Source organism: Lithobates pipiens, unplaced genomic scaffold, assembly GCF_037356315.1.
Source record: "Lithobates pipiens isolate NorthernLeopardFrog02 unplaced genomic scaffold, aLitPip1_a1.2 Scaffold_27, whole genome shotgun sequence".
Lineage (NCBI taxonomy): Eukaryota > Metazoa > Chordata > Amphibia > Anura > Ranidae > Lithobates > Lithobates pipiens.
This window is the reverse complement of record NW_027507788.1, coordinates 89,462,872-89,484,267: the sequence shown is the minus strand read 5'-3', so window position 1 is coordinate 89,484,267 and position 21,396 is coordinate 89,462,872. Positions and strand designations below refer to the sequence as shown.

At 46.9% G+C, this 21,396-nt stretch overlaps 1 protein-coding gene across 1 annotated transcript in view; it reads left to right on the top strand.

Moving 5' to 3' along the window:
- The first annotated feature begins 5,464 nt into the window (after nucleotides 1-5,464).
- Nucleotides 5,465-21,396, top strand: part of CLEC11A (C-type lectin domain containing 11A) — a 48,162-nt gene continuing 32,230 nt past the window's right edge. Inside the window, exon 1 of the mRNA XM_077457203.1 lies at nucleotides 5,465-5,798. Coding sequence (XP_077313329.1) covers nucleotides 5,637-5,798 — 162 coding nt within the window. The 5' untranslated portion in view covers nucleotides 5,465-5,636. The remainder of the gene's footprint in view (nucleotides 5,799-21,396) is intronic.

Genomic DNA, 21,396 nt, shown 5'->3' with positions numbered 1-21,396 from the left:
TAGGCGACACTTTAATTTTTTTTTACTGGTCTAGAGCTAGAATTATTGCTCTCGCTCTAACGTTCGTGGCGATACCTCACATGTGTGGTTTGAACACCGTTTTCATATGTGGGCAGGACTTACGTATGCTTCGCTTCTGTGTGCGAGCTCCCGGGGACAGGGGCGCTTTACATATTTTTTTTTTTGTGAATTTTATTTTTATTTTTTTAGTTTGACACCTAAAAAATAAAAATAAAATGGATGACTTTTTTTCCTATTACAAGGAATGTAAACATCCCTTGTAATAGGAATATGGCACGATCGGACCTATTTACAGTGAGATATGGGGTCAATAAGACCCCATATCTCACCTCTAGGCTGGGAAGAATAAAATAATAAAAAATAAAAAAACGATCCTGGCTTCCCTGCCAAATCGGCGCCATTAATTTGAATACCGAGGCCGGGCGTGACGTCATAACATCGTGCCCGGCCTCCGAACGATCATAGAGACTCCGGGGACGATCTGGTCCACCGGAAATCTCTATGGTAACTGGCGGGGGCCGGCAAATCCTGTCACCGACTCACCAATGGAAGCGGTAGGCTTAAAGTGTATATATAGTGTGATAGTATGGTTTAGGGTTGCCACCTTTTCTTCAAGACAAACCCGATTAAGCGCTATAAGATTATAAAAGGCCTGGGATACATTTGGGTGTCCCAAGGGGAGTAGTAATGTAGTGCACAGAGCATGCCAGTGGGTGTGGCCAAATTGCTCTTGCTGACATCGACCCACCCTTCAGCGATGCCAAACCGGCCCACAAACAGCCACCCGCAGCGGCAACAGATTTGTGTATGACTATTTCGGTTACTTGGGGAGCCACAGTCTGGTCTGAATTTATTTATAACACACACACACACACATATAATTCTCTAGCCAAAAAAAAAAAAATATGATTTTTACATGTAAGAGAGAAATGTCAGAATTGGCCAATTACCATAAGTAATATACAATTATTATATATTGTTTTTAAGGTAATTTACTATATTTTCAAAAACTGTACTTAAGCAGATGGCTTAACAGACAAATTACTGAAGTTATAACTTCAAACAAGTAATTTCACAGTAAATAGATAAATAAAAATGATGTTATAACATAATATAGGATTTAACCACTTCAGCCCCAGAAGTTTTTACCCCCTTAATGACCAGAGCATTCTTTGTGATTCGGCACTGCGTCGCTTTAACTGACAATTGCACAGTCGTGCGACATGATGCTCAAACACAATTGATATCCTTTTTTTTGAGAGCGCTAGTGAGCGAGCACGAGAGAGAGAGAGAGAGAGAGAGAGCGCGCGAGAGCGACCCATGCATTTTTTTATCAGACAGCTGGGGCCAGTGGTGCTTTACCATTGGTCCAAGGCTCCAAGCTGTCCACTGAGCTCAGTGCCTCTGACAAGTCAGAGGCACTGTGAGCTCATCTTCTCAGTCTGTTGCAAAAAGAGTGTGTCAGCTTGGATTTAACTGGCTGCTCTGTATGTAGCTTCTGACAGGCTACACAAGAAGCCCCGTATCTCCGGAACTTTAGGGGGCAGGAGCCTCAAATGTTGACCATTGGTGGGGTAAGACTTCAGCTAATGTGACCCTGGGTCGCCGAGCTATGACCCGCAATCTTTTTTTGTGCCTCACCTGCCTCCCACTAACTGCACATTCTTGTTATATGTTCAAGAGGAACAAGGCATAAAGCCTGAGCAGCATTGCTGCTAAAGAGCCAGGAGGCTGAACCTTTGTTTTGCATGGATGATGGATACCCCTGCATGGGCAACTGTTTGTTTTGCTGGACATTTTCATTCTCCTTAACAAAAGTGGCCCAACAAGCCCTTAAACTGGCATGGACTCTACTTACTGGTGAACGCTACAATGAGCTACACACCCTCAAACATTACAATAGACACAGACATTAATAAAAAAACACTACCGGACCCCAAGTCTTTAAAACTTCTTGGTTATACACTAATGCAGTAATGGAAAATGCCCTTGCAATCTGCTGCGGGCATCAGTACAAAGTTAATGACACCCCAAACACAGGTCATAAACGCAGTGAATTTTCCTACACCAGATCACATGGTACAAAGATTGCAGTGTGGCTCCAAAAAAAAAGGTGCATGCACGTCTGTGGTACGATGTGGTGCAATTTGAGACCAAAGTGAAAAGGCACAAATTGCAGAACACTGAATCGTATGTGAATTGCACAGGAATGCAGTTCCTGTGCGATTCGGATTCTACAGCAAGACAATGTCTGTTATAGCTGCTTGGAAATGATTTTTCTTTTAGTAATTAGAATGCTTTCTGAAATAATTGGAATTCAAGTTTATGATGAATAAAATGATGCACACCTTGAGGAGTAGATCCAAGCAGAACCAGAACAGGAACAGAATGTAATCTTTTAATAAAAGTTCCAAGCTGTTGGTTCTCCCTCCTCCACACTTTCTGGGACATGTTTAAGCATGAAAACATTTCTTTATGTGAATGTGCATGATCCTTCAGCTTCACTTATTAACAGCTGTGACTGTCTTCCCTCAAGTCACAAATACTGATCTGCCACTTTTTTTGTCTTGAAAGCGGATATTTGTCTATTTGGTATTATATAAGATATTACACAAGTGACCTAAATTTGCTGCATACTTAAAAAAGGTACGTTCCAAGTGTTTAAAGAGACAGTCTGGATAAAAACGCACATTGCAATGGATTGTAGCCAACTTTGTTACAGTTGCAGATTTTTAACAGCTTCTGCTCCAAAGATGCCGAGATAGTTTATGTTCTGAATGGAGATTATAAGATTGGGCATCCACTGAACTCATCTCTGTCTGAACTTCCATGTGCTATGTTCTAGTCCAATCTGCTATGCACTGTGTTCCCCTGACCCACACTACATGAGGGGAGGAGGGGCATGTTTCCATATAAGGGCACTTGCAGCACCAGACTTGTGCCCCTTTGTTTGCATATGTGGAGGGGTGGGGAATGACGGATGATGCCAATGAAAGCCTTAGCTCTTTCTACATCAAGAAAATCCTGTGATGAGGGAGCAGGTGGGGGCGAGGCCAAGCTATGCTGTCTAAATCTATAGGCTATAGAATTGAGCCTGTACGAGGTAGAACCAAGAGTGCCGCTAATATCCAGTGAAAAAGTATTTCAGCTCTATCTCCACAACTTCATCTCCCAGACTCCCTGACCTTATCCATTTTTAAAACCTTCTGAACGGGTGTTAAGATGAGTCTCCCACTAAATGTGGCAGCCCTACCATATCTACTTGGACCATCCCATGCAGCATCCATCCAAGCAGACAATATTTCTACTATGTAGTGTATACTCGACTGTCCTGCCAGAGCCCTCAAAAGAAGCAGCTGCTGTGTCGGAGGTCTCTGCACCACCAAGTCTGTACCTGCGCCTGTGTTTAGCGTCCCTCCAGCCCGGGATGCCAAACAGGTGCCCGTGGTGCTCTCAAAACGCTCTACTGGCACTGGAGTAGAAATCAGCCTTCTTCACAGAAAGCAGTGAGGATGAAGCTACCCCCAATGCATCTCCGCTTGTTACCTCTGACACACTTGAGAGTTTGCTCTGGCCCCCCTCATGAAAGTCACCACCAACATTTAGACTGTCGCCATGTGCCAGAAGCCTTTCTACCGCTAGGCAATACTCCCCCACACATCTAATCTGGTTTTGCCTGAACACCCGAATGCTTTCATTGAAGCTGAGCATCCCGGACTGTACAGCCAGGCAGTCTGGGAATGCTTGGGAACTCCACCATCCTTCAGGGATCTGCATATCCAAGATGCATCCACCGTTAAGGAGTTCCACCGTGTATATCGAGAACTGAATATTGGGCACCACATTTACATGGACAGGGTAGAACTTGGTAAACCTAGCTATGATTGCCCTGTTCTTCGTCTAACTGGTCACAGACATCCTGTGTTGGGAGAGTGGATCCGTTTTCTTGATTTCTATGTTTGAGTTATGCTCCGATTTCTCTGTTAGCCTGTTGTGGCCCAGTGTTACTATTTATGCACCTTTGACATGTTTTGTTGTGCCATATGTTTATGGTCAAATTTGACTAGTGTATCAATAAAATGGTTTAATTTTGCTGGGACGTAGGTATGGGCTATGGTTCTCACCCAAGGATGGGTCACCTTTAAGAGGGTGGGGGGCGAGGGAGTGTAGTCAGATGCCTATTGATAGGGTGCACAATATGTCATGTCTCTAAAATGTAAATCTGGCATTAGCAAGTTAGACACCAGTGTGCATAGGGAGGTAGGAAGGGTATAACGTTGCTATTCCCAGGTGTTCATGGTCCCGTTTCCTGTCCATAAGTACAAGGGGAGGTAACCTTCTAGGTGGCAGGAAGACAAGTTGAAAGATATAACCCCCTGTGGAACACTTAGCCACCCTTTTGGGGTACACATTTATGGTGCTCAAGCCTACACATGGACTTTAAAGAGAACTAGGAGTATGGGTACGATATGGGCAGTCTGATTCAGTTTAGTAAGAATGAACTGAACTGTGTTTCCAATGAACTGTGATCTATTAACCTTGTATGTGCCAGAACCTTCAATAAAAGCTCTAAGTTATAAGTGCCTGGCGTCTCTCAAAAGGGGTGCATGTATGGCAGGTGTATTAAAAGAACAAGGGCTCACAGCAGGGAATGTGTGCTCCCGAGGCCTACAAGTAGTAAGTGCTGCATAGAACATCTACATGCCATTTGTAACCAGTAACGTGTTGGTGATCAAGCCACCAGCCAGCAAATTCAGTGTGACTGGCCAGTGTGGGGGTGCCATATGTGTCCTCATGTACCTAGCTGCATGTCACGGAAGAGAGAGAGTGAAGAGGATCCTCAAAAGTATGACAATGTGAAAAAGGTGACATCAAGGCCTGACTGGGGAGCGGGATACAGCATCCCCTCACAAGGACTGCATCATGTAAGGAAGATGGTGTAAATTTAGTGAATGGAGACAATAACGAGTTATTTGACACATGGTGTGCTTGCTTCTAAGTTAGAGCGCCGCCCTAATGCTGACTTTGCATGACTGTGCAATCAGGCATTAGCCAACAAAGAAGTTTAGTATTCCCCTTTAAGGGCGATAAGCCTTGCCCACATACATCAAAATATGTGTTTTTGTCCATCTGTCTGACCTAGGTCATCAGTCACCATGGTGTTGTGCATGCACCCCTGTGGATTATATCCACATATCGAACATGCTGTTAAGCAGTGCTTAGTACAGTTCTGTAAATGCAACCAATTTTACATTGTACTAGAGGAAGAAGAACTAGCAGTTTTTAATTGTTGTACTGTCTCTAAACACTACCACCCGCATTAAAGACAGGCCCTCTTGACTCAAACTTTCCCCCTTGACTGTGTTTATTGGCCCTAACATTTTTTTCATTGGTCACTGCCAGCAGGCGCTTGGAAAAAAAAAAATCCTGACATTTCCTGTATTTAAGAACAACCTCATGTGAGGAATTCTGCTGAAGAAACAAAGAAAGTTCAGAACAGACAAGAACAAAAACGGAGCTGAACATCAGAATTCACTGTCTGGAGTCACAAACGTCTGACTAGACGTCCCATTCTATTTGTCCTAGAGGAGAGATCTTTATTTTCTTGCTGTAAGATGTTACAGAGAAGTATCTTCTTAATGCTATTGTATTTGAGCCAACTCCCCAGCTGCCGAGCTCGAGAAAAGGAGAGCAGGGACAGAATTGCTGATGAGTCTGAAATGGAAAACCGTATTTCAGCTGAAGAACAAAATACTGATTTGGAGAACCTGAGAGAGGTAAGATTTTCATATAAATGCCAACATTTAAAATAGGTTCTCAGACACTTACAAAATCTGCAAAATTACATTACATATAATGGGCCAAAATAATAAAAATAAAAAAAACTATCGTGACATGTCGTTCCATGCTATGAACTGAATACATTGTGGTGAAAAGGGGCAGAAGCCATGCTAAGCCAGCAGAAGCATCAAATTCACAGATGTAGAAAATGGTAGCCAATATTTACCATAATGTACCAGTAAGGGAAAACAGACAGGTAAATATTTGAATAGCCCTTAAAAACAGTAATAAAAAAGGGGGCAAGATTTAAAAGCCAACACTCGGAAAAAATAAAGGATTACTATTAAAATAAGGTTAAAAAAGATTATTGTAAATAATTATCACTACTACAGGTATTTATATAGCGCTGTCAATTTACACAGGAGCTTTACATAGTTAGGTCCATATATTTTGGCTCTGTACGCCACCGGAATACAATTAAAACGAAATCCAAATGAATTTGAAGTGAAGACTTTCAGCTTTAATTCAAGGGGTTGAACATTAATATCAAGTACAAATTTTAGGAACTTTTTTTTTAATATTATATATATACACATATACACACACAGAGTGTCTCTCCCTCCATTTTCAGGGGCTCAAATGTAATTGGACAAATATAATCATAAATAAAATGTTCATATTTAATATTTTGTGGAACATCCTTTACTGCCATGAACACTACCAAAAGACTGGGTTTCTTCCTTTCTGATGCTTTGCCAGGCTGTCTTCAGTTGTTCTTTGTGGGTCTGTCTTTAGTTTTGCCTCCAGCAAGTGAAATGCATGCTCGATTGGGTTGAGATCAGGCGTCTGACCCAGTCATTGCAGAATATTGCCCTTTTTTTCTCCAAAAGCTCCCGGGTTGCTTTTGCAGTGTGTTTTGGATCATTGCCAAGTGCCGTCCAAACAACTTTGCTGCATTTTTCGCCGAATCTAGGATAACAGTATATCTCTAAGCACTGTAGAATTCATCCGGCTGCTTCTGTCTTAATAAACACCAATGACCTGGGGGCATGTCCGGATGTAGTGGGGGAAAGACGTGCTGCTGCGGAGCTCCGCCGATCCTGACACAATCCACCACCATCCTGCATCAAATGCAGCCTGGAGAGCCTCCAAACTCTCCACACCAGCAGCCAGGCATCTTTCACACCAGCCCCAGCAGGAATTTTAAAAATCGGTCAGACGGGGACGTCTCCACGCAGCGGGGGCCCGCCGGCATTTTGAGGCCTACGGAGCCTCCGCCATCCGCGGGCTCGAGTGCCGCAATCGGCAAATTCGGGCAACTCAGTGGTGGCTGTCCCTGGGAGCATGCTGGGCTGTGTGAGGCCCCCATAGGCCATCAGAGGATCCGTAGCATCCGATTCCGGGTGCCCGTGGCCCGCCGCCATCTTGCGGCCTACTGTGCCAGGATCAGCCTCCAAGTCTGGTACTGTGACTTAGCTGGGCAACCTTGCCCTCCCTGGACCATCATCTCTGCCCCAGCCACACTGGGATGCCTCCCCTGTGCCACCTCCTGTGCCCCAGTAGTGCTGAGCTGCCCTCCTTGTTCCACCTGTGCCCCAGTAGTGCTGAGCTGCCCTTCCTGTACCACCACCTGTGCCCCAGTAGTGCTGGGCTGCCCTCCCTGTACCACCACCTGTGCTCCAGTAGTGCTGGGCTGTCTTTCTTGTGTCACCATCTGTGTCCCAGCAATACTGAACTGCCTCCCTGTGCTATCATCTGTGCCACAGCAATACTGAACTGCCTTCCTGTGCTACCGTCTGTGCCACAGCAATACTGAACTGCATTCCTGTGCCACCACCTGTGCCCCAGTAAAACTGCACTGCCTTCCGGTGCCACCATCTGTGTCTCAGTAATACCAAACTGCCTCCCTGTGCCATCATCGGTGCCCCAACAATACCAAACTGACTTTCTATGCCACCATCTGCGCCCCAACAATACTGACCTGCCTTTCCTGTGCCACCATCTGTGCTCCAGCCATACTGAACTGCCCTCCTGTGCCACCGTCTGTGCCCCAGCAATACTGGACTGCTTTCCTGTGCCACCATCTGTGCCCCAGCAATATTGAATTGCTAATCAGTACTGGCACAGCCTCCGTCCTCCTCTGCGGGCCCAGGTTGATTGCCCACCAGCTTCCCAAGAACCTCCTACATCTCAGGGTGAATCTCGGATTTGCCACCCTAAGACCTGTTACTCAAAATTGGGTCTAAAGACTCCTCGTACCCCCCCCCCCCCCTCACCGGCGGCTACCTCCTCTGCGCGGCGGCCCACGGCTGGGATGGCGACCGACGCGCAGGCGGCCGCGGTGTCCGGGGCGACAGTTGGTCCCACAGGAGTGGAAATCCTGGCGGCCATTACATCCTGCAAGGAAGCCCTGACAGTTAAAATCGACTTCTTGGCAGTGGACGTCAGCCTCATCCGCCAGGATATGGATACATTTCGGTCCCACATTACAGAGGTGGAGGACAGGGTCTCCGTGGTGGAGGATACGGTCCGGTTGGACTCCAGGGAGGTGAGGGCCCTGCAGCATCAAGTGAACGCGCTCCAGGAGCGTGCATTAGACACTGAAAACAGCCTTAGGCGGAACAATATCCGCATACTTGGACTGCCAGAGAGAGCTGAGGGCCCTAAACCCACTGAGTTTACTGAGCGCTTACTATCCACTCTATTCATCCTGAGTGACGTACCGCCCACCTTCGTAGTGGAGAGAGCACACAGGGTCCCGCCACTCCCTCCGAGACCTGGGGCCCCTCCGCACCCCTTCCTGCTGCGGCTCCTAAATTACTGCATTCTAGCAGTGGCACGTGCCATGCCGGAAATTAAATATGAGAATACCAGACTGCTCTTCTTCCCGGACTTCTCTCAGGAAGTACAGCAAAGACGCAAATCCTTTACTGATGTGAGACGCCAGCTTCGAGACAAAGGAATTCGATTCAGCCTTTTGTATCCCAGCAGGCTGCGGATTACGGATGGTGACAGCACTCGTTTCTTCGACACTCCGGAGGCTGTGGCGGCATGTCTTGATACCCACTGATCATACATGACCAGGGATGCAATGACTGACTACAGCCAGCAGGGGGTCGCTAAGTATCTCTTTACCTTTCAAAGGACTGTCTCCTGGTGACTCCCAGCATTCATTACTCTGTCCCCAGTCCTTTCCTACCCACCATATCCCACTTTTACCCATATCGATTGATTCTTCTGTTGCTGGCTAGACTGCCGATTATTCCTGCCTGAGGAGCTCCAATGACAGCCACTGAATCACCTCACCTAGATCAGAAGTGCCCCCTGTTGAACCCTTGTTTCCCTTCCCACACTGTGGATTCCCCTCCCCGACTCAAGACAGACTGACTTTCTTGGGAAGTGCTTTATCCACCTCCGGCCCTGTGGCCTGATGTCTAGGGGTCCCCGTGACCTAAGGATTCTGTGTTTTTTCTAGTTAAAGTGGAAGTAAACTCCCCTATCGTTTTCATCCACGGAAGCTGCCATCTTTGCCTCTGTTTAATCTTCAGCTGCCACGGTGCTGCACATGTGATCCGTTATGACACCAGCCATTGGGTGGTTTGACAGTTTGGTTGAGAGCACAGCCAATGTGCAGTTAGCATTCCCGGCATGCCGTTTTTTAAACTGTTTAAATCGATGGGTTTACTTCCATTTTAAGGGACAAAACCCTACATCAGTTTGTATGGTTCTCTGGCCTATTTTTTTGCTCTCTGAACTCGGTTTCAATGATGTTTGGGTAGGGCGTTATGTGTTCTGGGGGGAGGGATTTCTCTGCTTTAAAGAATTTAATGTGTACTGTGCTGCTCAGATGCTGCTAACTGTCTGTGTCAAATTTAGGTTTATTTGCTTATACGGGTTGGACAGGAACATCCTGCTTCTGTTTCCCCCTGGTGTTCCATGATGACCCCCTCTGATGTTGAGTCGCTAACCATTCTGTCATGGAACGTCAGGCGGTTTAATTCCAAATTCAAATGTTCACTGTTATTCCAATACTTAAAACTGCATAATCCCCACATAGTGCTTTTGCAGGCGACCCACTTAACTGGCAGTAAGGTTCTGGCTCTGAAAAAAACCCTGGGTGCAAAGGGTGTTTCACGATCCTACTCCCCGTATTCTCAAGGGGTATCTATATTCATAAACAAACGGGTTCCATGTGCAATTCATGAGGTTCATTTGGATCCCCAGGGGAAATATGCTGTGGTGGGGTTGAGCATTTATATCACAAAGTATGTCATTGTGAATGTCTATTTGCCTCCTCCGAGCCAAATACACATCCTGTACACACTATATAAAAGACTGGCTCTGCATTGCCCAGCGTATGTCCTGTTCATGAGAGATTTTAATGCCACTCTGTCCCGTGACCTAGATAGGCCTTCCCCACAATCTACTTTCAGGCTAGGTTCACATTGCTGCGATGCGGGAACGCCGCGAATCCGCGGCGTTTTCCCGCATCGCATTACTCCCGCCGGCAGTTCACACTGCCCTATGCGAACGGCTGGGAGTGTCAATGATATGTTAATGACACCCCCAGATCCGATCGCATATCGCAGTGCGATCTGCCGACTCGCACAAGAATCGGATCGCATGGTGTGAACGCCCATGCGATCCGATTCTGTTGCGGACGAAAAAAAGGGTCCCGTGCGAGTTTGCTGCGGGACCGCTGCGAGTTCAGCCATACTATCTGTATGGCTGAACTCGCAGCGCTACGGAGATCGGATGTGATTTGCGGTGCGAATCACATCCGGATCTCCCCCCGCAGCAGTGTGAACCCAGCCTCAATCCTGATCTTGGCACGTGGGCTCAGGCAACAGAGTTCCAAGAGGCATGGCGGTGGCTTCACCCCAGGATAGAACGTACTCCTGCTTTTCATCCACATTTAAAGCACCCTCCTGAATTGATTTGGCTTTTGTCAATGCTGCCCTACTGGCCAACATCCAGGAGGCCAGCTACCTCCCCTCTGGCCTATCTGACCACCATCCTCTTAAACTCACCATTAGGACCACCAGGTCGAGGAGTAAAGCCCTCTGGAGGTTACAACCTCATTGGATCAACCAGGAGACGGTTCATGGTAGGGTCTCTCCCTACCTGCGGGACTACTGGGTGCACAATGAGGGGTCAGCCTCCTTGGAGGTGACATGGGACGCTTCCAAGGCTCACAGAAGTGGTCAGTATATCTAAGCTGTGGCGACGGTTAGGGCGGAACTTGGGGACAAGGTCTCTGACCTGCAGTACAAAGTTGAGGAGGCTCTGAATCAATATTCTGCCTCGGCAACAGTCCCCAACTTCGAGCACCTCTCATCGCTTAGGCGAGAACTACATCTCCATGTTTCATACACCACCAGGCTTGGTATACAAAATAGCAGACAGGAATATTTTGAACATGGAGACAAGAGTAGCAGATTACTAGCGATGTTGGCACAGCAGGATATACCCTTAGCGGTTATATCAGAAATCCTCACGGCAGAGCGAGTATCAGTCACATCTCAGGAAGATATTATGATATTATGTCTGCTTTCACCAAGTTTTACACCTCTCTGTACGTTTCCTCACTCCCCAACAGATTTGACCCTGCACCTATGACCTCCTTGTTGGACATGCTGGCACTGGGGTGGCTCTCTGACATGGAGAGACAACTCCTGGTCTCAGAGATTACACCGGAGGAAGTAGCGGTGGCCATCCGGTCTTTCCCAGTAGGAAAGGCCCCAGGTCCGGATGGACTTCCTATTGAATATTATAGAGCCCATGTAGAACTACTTGCCCCCAGGCTAGCTCAGATTTTTTCAGTCTGTCTCCAACAGGACTCCTTACCGTCCTCTATGAGGGAAGCCCATATCGTTCTTATTTCAAAACCTCATAAGGACCCTAAGCTGTGTGCCTCCTACAGGCCGATAGCACTCCTAAACTGTGACCTAAAAATATTAACTAAATTATTGGCCACTAGACTCAATAAAGTAATAAAATCTCTGATTGACTCGGATCAAATGGGCTTTATGCCAGGTAGGTCCACAGACATCAACAAACGTAGATTGTTCTCTAATATTCATGCCCCCCATACTAATCAAGGTACTAGGACCATTGCCGCCCTTGATATGGAGAAGGCATTTGACACGGTGGAGTGGGTATATTTGTGGGAGGTGCTTAGAAGAATGAGTTTCCCACTGAAGTTTATTGCCTGGATGCGCACACTGTATACCGGTCCTCTGGCATGCATAAAATTGAATGGCTTCTTGTCTCCTCCGTTCCCCCTGCAGAAAGGGACCAGACAGGGATGCCCTCTCTCCCCGGCTTTGTTCGCTCTGGCTATGGAACCTATTGCTGAGGCCCTCAGGGGCTCGGCTGAGGTCCGTGGTCTTAGGGTGGGCTGGCTGGAGGAGAGAGTGGCCCTTTACGCGGATGACCTACTGCCTTAACCTTCTTAAAATGAAAGTCCTCCCCAAACTTACATACATCTTTAGAAATTCCCAACAATAGCTGACCAAAACCTTCTTTACCTCTCTTAAACAACTCTTCCTCTCTCCTTTCTTTGGGGGTCTATGTCACCTAGATTCAAATACACGACTCTGACCAGGCCTGTGGACAGCGGGGGGCTGGCTCTCCCTGATTGCCACAAATATTTCTTGGCCACTCAGCTTGTAACCACCCATTGGTGGTTGCAGCCGGATCTGACCAATTCTGCGACAGTGCTGGAGGCGGCTATAGTGGGGTTTCTGGAGGCCTTGAAGGGGTTGCTATTCAGGGGGCCAAAAACACCTCACTGCCTCACCCCTTCTATGCACACCACTATGCGGGTGTGGAGGGTGGGAGAGCGGCGTTGAGGGCCCCCAAGCCAAACTCCTGGTCTCCTCACACCCCCCTGTGGCTGAACCCTAACCTGTCGCAGTTTAATACCATCCCGGACCCACAGGCTTGGGCCAAGGACAACATACTGACCCTTTAACATGTTATCACCAACAGAGAGCTCACTCCCTTTCATGTATTGTGTACCAAATTTAATGTACCGGCATGGGCCCATTTCAGGTATCTCCAGGTAGCCCATGCTTACAGGTGTCAATTCTTAGGCCAAAAAATTATACTGGAATATTCGGAGCTTGAGTCTACCCTTCGGTGAAAGACTTGGAGAAGCCCACGTCTCAAATCTATGGGTCCCTGCTGGTTGCGGCCATCTCCGAGCTGTCCTCCCTCCACAGGAAATGGGTGGGGGACATACCGGGGCTGGATGAGGATGATTGGAAGGAGATTTGGGATTTTCCATTCTCCCCTCTGGTTTCAGCCAGGGACAAACTGGTCCAATATAAAATTATACATAGAGCTCACTACACGCCTCACAGGCTGCACCGGATGTCACCGGCGCATTCTCCAGCCTGCTGGCGCTGCTCCTACCAGCCGGGGGACTTCTTTCACATTTTCTGGGCTTGCCCTGCAATAGTACATTATTGGAAGGGAGTACTCTAAATGATCACTAAGGTCACAAAGATTAGTGCCCCGTATGATCCTAAGCATTGTCTGCTGGGACCGGTGAAACAAATGTCGATGCTCAGAGCTAAAAAAAAAAAAAAAAATACTCATATCACTGTTATTGTACTATGCACGTAAGGCCATCACAATGAACTGGAAGCACACATCTCCCCCCTCTGTCAGATTTTGGAAGACCCTAGTGAACGCCAGTTTACCCCTTTATAAAGCCACCTACTCAGGCAGGGGTTGGCCACATAAATTAGAAAAAGTGTGGACCTGTTGGTTAGATAATAGCACCACGGCAACCGATGCAGTAACCAACCCCTAGATTACCATTATGGTTATATGGCAGTAAATTGACCCACTTACTCCCATATCACGTTATTCTGTCGTCATAATATTGAGCACAGAGTCTCCTGAACCAAACCTCTCCCCTCATTGGGGAATAGATTAGTAAGTTTGTTGGTTTTATGGTCTGCCCTGTTTCTGCATCAGTGGCAGTTTGTGTACGTTGTATGATGTGCCCCGTTGCCGCATCAGAGGATATGCCCCTGCGTGGGCAATGTTTGGCTCCTGCGTGGGCAACTTTGTATGCTAATGTAAAACTCAATAAAAAAAGATTTTGCAAAAAAAAAAAAAACACCAATGACCCAGTGCCACTGGAAGCCATGCATGCCATCACGCTGCCTGCACCATGTTTTACAGATGATGTTGTGTACTTTGGTTTATGAGCTGTTCAAAGCCTTGTCCACTTTTTTCTTCCTGTCATTCTGGTAAAGATTAATCTTAGTGTCATCCGTGCAAAGAATGCTTTTCCAGAACTGCTCTTCCTTTTTTAGATGTTTTTTGGCTAAATCTAATCTGGCTTTTCTATTCTTCAAGCCTATGAACGGTTTGCACCTTGTAGGGAACCCTCTGCATTTGCTCTCATGAAGTCTTCTCTTGATTGTAGACTTTGGCAATGATACACTTACCTCCTGTAGAGTGTCCTTCACTTGTCTGGATGTTGTGAATGGGTTTTTCTTTACCATAGAGAGGATCCTGCGATCATCCACCACTGTTGTCTTCCATGGACATCCAGGCCTTTTTATATTGCTGAGCTCACCAGTACATTCTTCTTTGCTCAGAATGTACCAAACTGTTGATTTGGCCACACCTAATGTTGTTATCTCTGTTTCACTTGCATGGACAGCTCCTTTAAAAACGCATGATGTTAGAATCAACTCCAGACCTTTTACCTGCCTAACTGATGAAGAAATCATAAATGAGTATCCCACACCTGGCCATGAAACAGCTTTTGATTCAATTGTCCAATAACCATTGGTCCCTTGAAAAAGGGGGGGTGGATTGGCAATTAAGAGCTGTAATTTCTAAACCCTTCCGCTGATGTACATACCCTCATATTAGACCCGAGAGTGTGCAGTTTTCAGCCCATATCCATTATAACTATAGCATGAATACGTTTTGGTAAAGACCTGAAAATTTTTTTTTTATATAATATATATATATAAAACACACCTAACTGTATATATTATACATTCCCTGTCCTCGGGGGGCTTACAATCTAAGGTCCCTAACTTAGATTCATGCATAGATACACAAACTAGGGCCAATTTAGACAGGAGCCAACTAACCTACCAGCGTGTCTTTGGAGTGTGGGAGGAAACCCACACAGGCACAGGAAGAACATGTAAACTCCAGGCAGGTAGTGCCGTGGTTGGGATTCGAATCAATGATCCTAGTGCAGCAGATTCCAAAAAATAACATTTCTCAAGAAAAACTCTTCACACTTCTTTAACCACTACAATACAGGGCACTTTCACCCCCTTCCTTCCCAGCCCAATTTTCAGCTTTCAGCGCTCTAGCGCTTTCAGTGACAATTGCGCGGTCATGCTACACTGTACCCAAATGAAATTGTTATCATTTTGTTCGTACAAATAGAGCTTTATTTTGGTGTTATTTATTCACGACTCCGTTTTTTTTTTTTTTGCGATATAAGCGCAAAAATAGCGGAAATTTTGAAAAAAAACAATATTTTCTTTTTTCTATTTGAAAAGAAATCCAATAAAATCAAATTTTGGCATAAATTTAAGCCAAAATGTATTCTGCTACATGTTTTTGGTAAAAAAAATTCCGTTAAGTGTATAATAATTGGTTTGTGTGATCACGGACATATGTACGCAAATGATCATGTACATATGTGTGCAGGTGATCACGTACATATGTGTGCAGATAATCATTGGGACATGTGATTTTAGTGGGACATATGTGGGGGACATGTTTTTATTATTAGGGACATGTGTTTTTATTATTTGGGGACATGTATGTTTTGGGGACATGTGTGTTTTGGGGACATATGTGGGGACTGTGTTTGTACTGTGTGGTGTGTTGTGTGTTTTGATGATCAGTGAGTAAAAAGCTGTAAAAAGCAGCCCATACTCACTGATCATCAGCCGGCTGCAGCGTTCTGCTCTCCTCTCCTCAGCGGTGACTTCCGTGTGAGGAGAGGAGAGCCGATTGCCTAGCAACCGGCTGTTTGTTTACATCACATGATGGCCGTGATTGGACACGGCCGTCATGTGATCAGGAGGGCCAATCACAGAGCCCTCCTGCCGATCTGAGATGTGCCGTGTCCGGGTGACACGAGCACATCGGGATCGCGGCGCTGCGCGGGCGCGCGCGCGCGCGATCCCGCTACTCCTGAAGGACGTTCCTGAACGTCCTATCAGGAGTAGACGGCTCCCACCCGGCCGTATATATGCATTGGCCGGGTGGGAAGTGGTTAAAATTCATTGCACCTACAGTTCCCCAGATACAAATTTCAAATTAGGTTAAGGCTGGCAATACACTATTAGGTATTTTTTCCTACATTTGTATGGAAATTCTGAAAAATCATTCCTCAAAACATCACTGAGTAAACTAATTTTGTTTGAAAGCTCTTAAATTTTCATCTTGCAACTTGAATGGAATCCCAGATGTACTAAACATATTCAATTACAAGATGTGTGGTTTTTCCTGAATAAAAACCGCATTCACAGTTAGAATTTTGTTTGTTCAAGAAAAGTTTTCCATTCTGCGTGGAATTTTCTCTTTACTATGTTAAAAAACAAATTTAACTGGATTTAACCCTACTAATCAAAAATCAAATGAGCATTCTGAACATGAAAATTTTTTAACAAAAATGTCCAGCTTAAAGCAGGCCTACAAGGCATCTAAACACCACAAACCAAAAACGCAATTGAATAAATTTTTAATATTCAAACAAACTCACCCATCCATCCATCCATCCATGACTCCATGGTTTATTCTTCTGAAAAATCACGTTGAAAAACACCCCCCACCCCCCCTAGCATTTCTGACTGAAACCATCTTGAGGAAGGGTATATAATTCATGTAGCATTTACTTCCTGGATTCCATCTGCCCTTAGCTCAAGTATGCAGCCAGGAGGGTGTGCTTAGCTGAGAAAATCACTCTTGTCCTCCTGAAGAGTCCTGGGATGTACAAGTAGCGGTACCCTTGTGAGGGCTGTTTGGTTTGGTTGTTTGGTTACAGCGCAATTGTCAAAGTGACACAGTGCCAAATTGTAAAAAGTGCTCTCGATGTGAGCTGTGGGGAGGGGGAGGAAGAGGAGGAAATAAGGGTGGAGAATTAAAATCCTTTCTCCCCCCCCTTTTTTTTGTTATTCTGTTGCGGTTTGCTTTTGTTGGTTTGTTAGTTGTTTATTTTGGGGAAAGCAAGGAGGGAAATAAACTGTATTTAAGGGAAGTGGGTGGAAAACTAGAAGGTGGTAGGTGTGTCTTGGCCAGGCCTGGGGATAGCATCAACTCAGGGTCAGGCACAGGGTACGAGGGGGCGAATTCAGAGGGAGGCGTTACCTCGTTTTTGACCCCATACTCTACCTCCCTCACTTACCAATTTAGCTGTTTCCTTAGACTTATATATAGAAATATAAGGAAGGCCAGAGACGAAGGGAATATAATGTATTGAATATATATATATATATATATATATATATATATATATATATATATATAATGTGCTCTCGTCAGGAAGGGGGTAAAATCTTCCAGGGCTGAAGTGGTTAAAAGATGCATAATACAAAAATCATAATATATAATTTTTATTTAATTTATTATACAAGGATAGGACACATAAATATACAAAAGTACACATAAAAATGTTTGGCATATCAAGCCAATTGTCGTCATACGGCGCCGGGCGATTCTTTCTCCTGGCCCCCGATGGCACGGGAGGGCCTGGAGAAGCGACGGGAGGGGGGGGGGGGACAACCCCTCCCATTGCCTATAAGAATGATCAAGCGGTGGAACTTGCCGTTACTAACCGTTATGATCATTCTAATGCCGCGTACACACGAGCGGACTTTTCAACATCCAAAGTCCGAAGGACTGAGTCCGTCAGACTATCCGATCGTGTGTGGGCTGCAACGGACTTTTGACTCGCCAAAGTCCGAAGGACTTTAGAATATGGAACATGCTTCAAATTTTTCCGAAGGAACTCCGCCGGACCCGGTCCCCTTCGAAAAATCCGCTCGTGTGTATGCTACTCCGACTGACTAAAACCGACGCTAGTGCAGCTATTGGCTACTGGCTATGAACTTCCTTATTCGAGCCGAGTCGTACGTCATCACGTTCGAATCCGTCTGAGTTTAGTGTGATCGTGTGTGGCCAAGTCCGCTCAGCCGAAAAGTCTGTCAGAACTCCGTCGGAATTCCAGCAGAACTCCGACGGAACTCCTTCGGAAGTCTGTCGGACATAAGTCCTCTCATGTGTACGGGGCTTTATTGTGCACAGAATCACTGGTTGGAAAGAATGATATCTGAATGGTGCCTGTAGCTGCCAGCATCATTCAGATATGCCTGCACAAAGTCAAGGACGTCATATGATTATTTGCGGTATTGAAGGTTAAAACTATATACCTGAAGACCTTAAAGAAAAGTTTTCTGAGACTGTATGTCTGCAATAAGTCTTAAATTATTGCAAGTTTTCTTAGCTGAAGACAACCAAATCCTGGAATACAATTCAAATTACACTACTTCTCGATTCAGTTCCCAAACAAGAGAAAATATGCATTTCTGCCACTAGGGGGGCACTGCAGGGGAAGGGCTCCAGTTTAATTTGCTTGTGGGCTCCATCTTGAGGCTCCTACAGTCGAGTGATTGTAGGGATACAGTAGATGATGATTAAAGGGGTTGTAAAGGTAAATGTTTTTTGGAAAAACATCTGACAGTCCCGGCGCCCCCAGCCCCCCCCCCCGTTTTACTTACCTCACCCCTCGAAAGTCCCGCGCTCATCCCCCAATGTCCTTTCCACCGTTCAGCCTGGCCACTGATTGGCTGGAGTGGATAGATGGAAAGCAGCGCAGCCATTGGCTCGCGCTGCTGTCAATCACATCCACTGACGCGGAGCGCCGGGGGGCGGGTCCGTGTGATACAGCGAGCGGCTATAGCCGCCGGCTGTGTCACGGGAGCGCGCCCGCAGATGCTTCTCACCATGCGAGGGAGCTTGCATGAACGTGAGAAGCACCTGCGGGAGGAAGCCGAGCAGGGGCGGGCTGGGCTGGGGGGCAGGGATGCAGTTGCCCCCTGGGCTGCTCTGATATGCTGTGGCAAAGGCTGCTGTGCCATCAGCCCAAGAGCACACATGCGCAGATCTTCAGCTGGCTGAGTCCAGTACTGTGATCCAGTGATGTCTTCATGTCAGGGCTGACAGTCTGCGTTACACAGCACAGCCCCGCCCAGCCCCTCCCTACTCCACACCATTGGCTGGCAGAGGCTGGACCTGCTACTCTCCCCGCCCACACTCCGGGGCAGCCCCTGTGCTGTCTGTGAAGACGATGTGTGGGGCGGGAAAGTTCAATCTGAGCAGTCCGCTGGAATCCAGTGAGGCTCCTGGGAGGCTGAGACCATCCAAGTAAGCAAGCTCCTCCCCCTCTCTGCAGCCAAAGAGGTTTGTTTTTTTCTAGCAGCCTGAGCAGTACCTTCTAGGTGGTATGATGTGGGCTCACACTGGCATGCTGCAGTTTGGCTGCAGTGCTGGTGTCCTGGCCGTCATCCTGCATGTTGCCCCTGGTCCTATAGAGGTTGCACATTTTTACTGCATGTTCTGAAAGTGCACAAAACGTCCTGCATGCTGCATCTTTGGTGCAATTCCAGAAAATGCAGCAAAAATGTGCACCCTAAAAGTAGTCAGAGGGAAGTCTGGGGGACTGTGAAAGCCGACAGTACACCCGCACTACAGCGAAACTGCAGCACACTAAAGGCTTGTATTCACTTGCAGCAGCCACTCCTCTAAAAAGTGATCCATGCTCAGGTCACTTTTCAGAGGCATTTGACAGGCAGTGAGTAGTTGATATTACATTTCATCCCTGCCTGTTTTAACCTTCTAAATGCCAATCCCTGCAGGTAATGCCATGGTTCACTTTGAACTGCACCTCATTTCCATTACTCTCTGTAGGCGTTAGATGTGCTCTCAACTTATTGTTTGCACATCTAATATCCAAGAGTAGTAGTGGTAAAGCGCTGCTCATTTTAGCAGCGCTAGCGGGGCACCTCTAGCACCTCTAGTGTGTTGCTCATTTCAGTGGGCAAGGCACCTCTCCCAAACCGCCCCAATAATGCTGCTTGCAGGACTCTTCAGAATGTCCTGCAAGCGCACCGCTCCATTGTGAGAGAAATTGGGGGCTTTCACACTGGGGTGGCATGAGAGGCAGTTTACCGGCACTATTTTTAGCACTAAAATGCCTGTAAAGAGCCTTCAGTGTGAAAGGACCCTAAAAAGAGTTCTGGAAATAAGGTGGAGTTCAAAGTGAATTTCTAAACCTAAGTTGAGACTCCCTTCCAGAAGATTTGAGGATATTATTAAACAGAGACTGGTGGACTTAGGCCACCATAGACGGATTGAAATTCTGCCTGTTCAGCAGAAATTTCAATCAATCTATGTGCAGACTGGTTGCACAGAATTCGATCTATCAACTGACAATACAACCAGCTTGACTTTATTTATTTTTTTTGCGATCACTGCTGGCTGCTAAGCTTCCGTCAGCGATCACTGTATTCTGATGACTTGATACCTTTCAACTCAGAGCACACACCCACACACGGCTCTTACGGATGCTTAGTAAATCAAGTGCCAGGCTTCACTAGCATTACACCTGTGTGACTGCGACCAAGTCTGGGCACAAGCTAGCACAGGCTCCTGGAAACATGGGAGGGTGGCCAGCATGGGCATCCGCAGGTAGGGGCAAGGGGGGTCAAGTGCCCCCCCCTGGAATCAGGGATCAGATCTTAAATTCAACACAGTTCCATCGCTATCGGGGTGTGGGCAGTCCACACCCGTGTGCAACCCACCAGTGGGGTGACACCATCAAGGTTCTGGCAAGCCCCCCTATCAGTGTAGTGTGACTGCGGGCTCTTTTCTCTGCTCAGTCCAGCAGAGAACTGGGCGGTGCTGTGACAGGTGAAAGGCGAGCTGCGGGCTATCAGAGGTTTCCCCTGGTCGCCTCCCCTTTCTCCTGTCAGGGAGAAGAGATGACGGCTCTCACCAAGTTCCCCTCCCAGTTCCTTCCCTGTTGGCCATAACTGAGGGCCAATCAAAGGACACTAGGAGAGGAGAGCATCATGGGACATGTAGTCCCAAAGATTGGCGGCCCCACTTTCCACAGGGAGGAGGCTACAACTCAATCAAGAGAGAGATTGAGAATGCAGCCTGGAAAAAAGCTGAGGGAGAGAGTGCTACAGGAAAGAGGACGAGGAGTGTGCTGGGCAGAAGCCAGAGAGCCACGCTGGCCAGCGCCACCAGAGAGAGAGCTACACTGCCCCGTGCATCCAGAGAGAGACATTCTGTCCAGCGCCACCAGAGAGAGAGCTACACTGCCCCGTGCGACCAGAAAGAGCCGCGCTGCCCAGCACCGCCAGAAAAAGACTGAGCCACTGCCAGGGTACATACATGCTAGACTACTGACCAGAGTCGCCCCCGGGGAACCCAGATGGGGGGTTGGTCGTCGAGCCGGAAGGATCACTGCTGTAGTTTTCTGTTGGCTATTATCCATCACTGATCCTAGGGATTGTACTACGTCTGCAG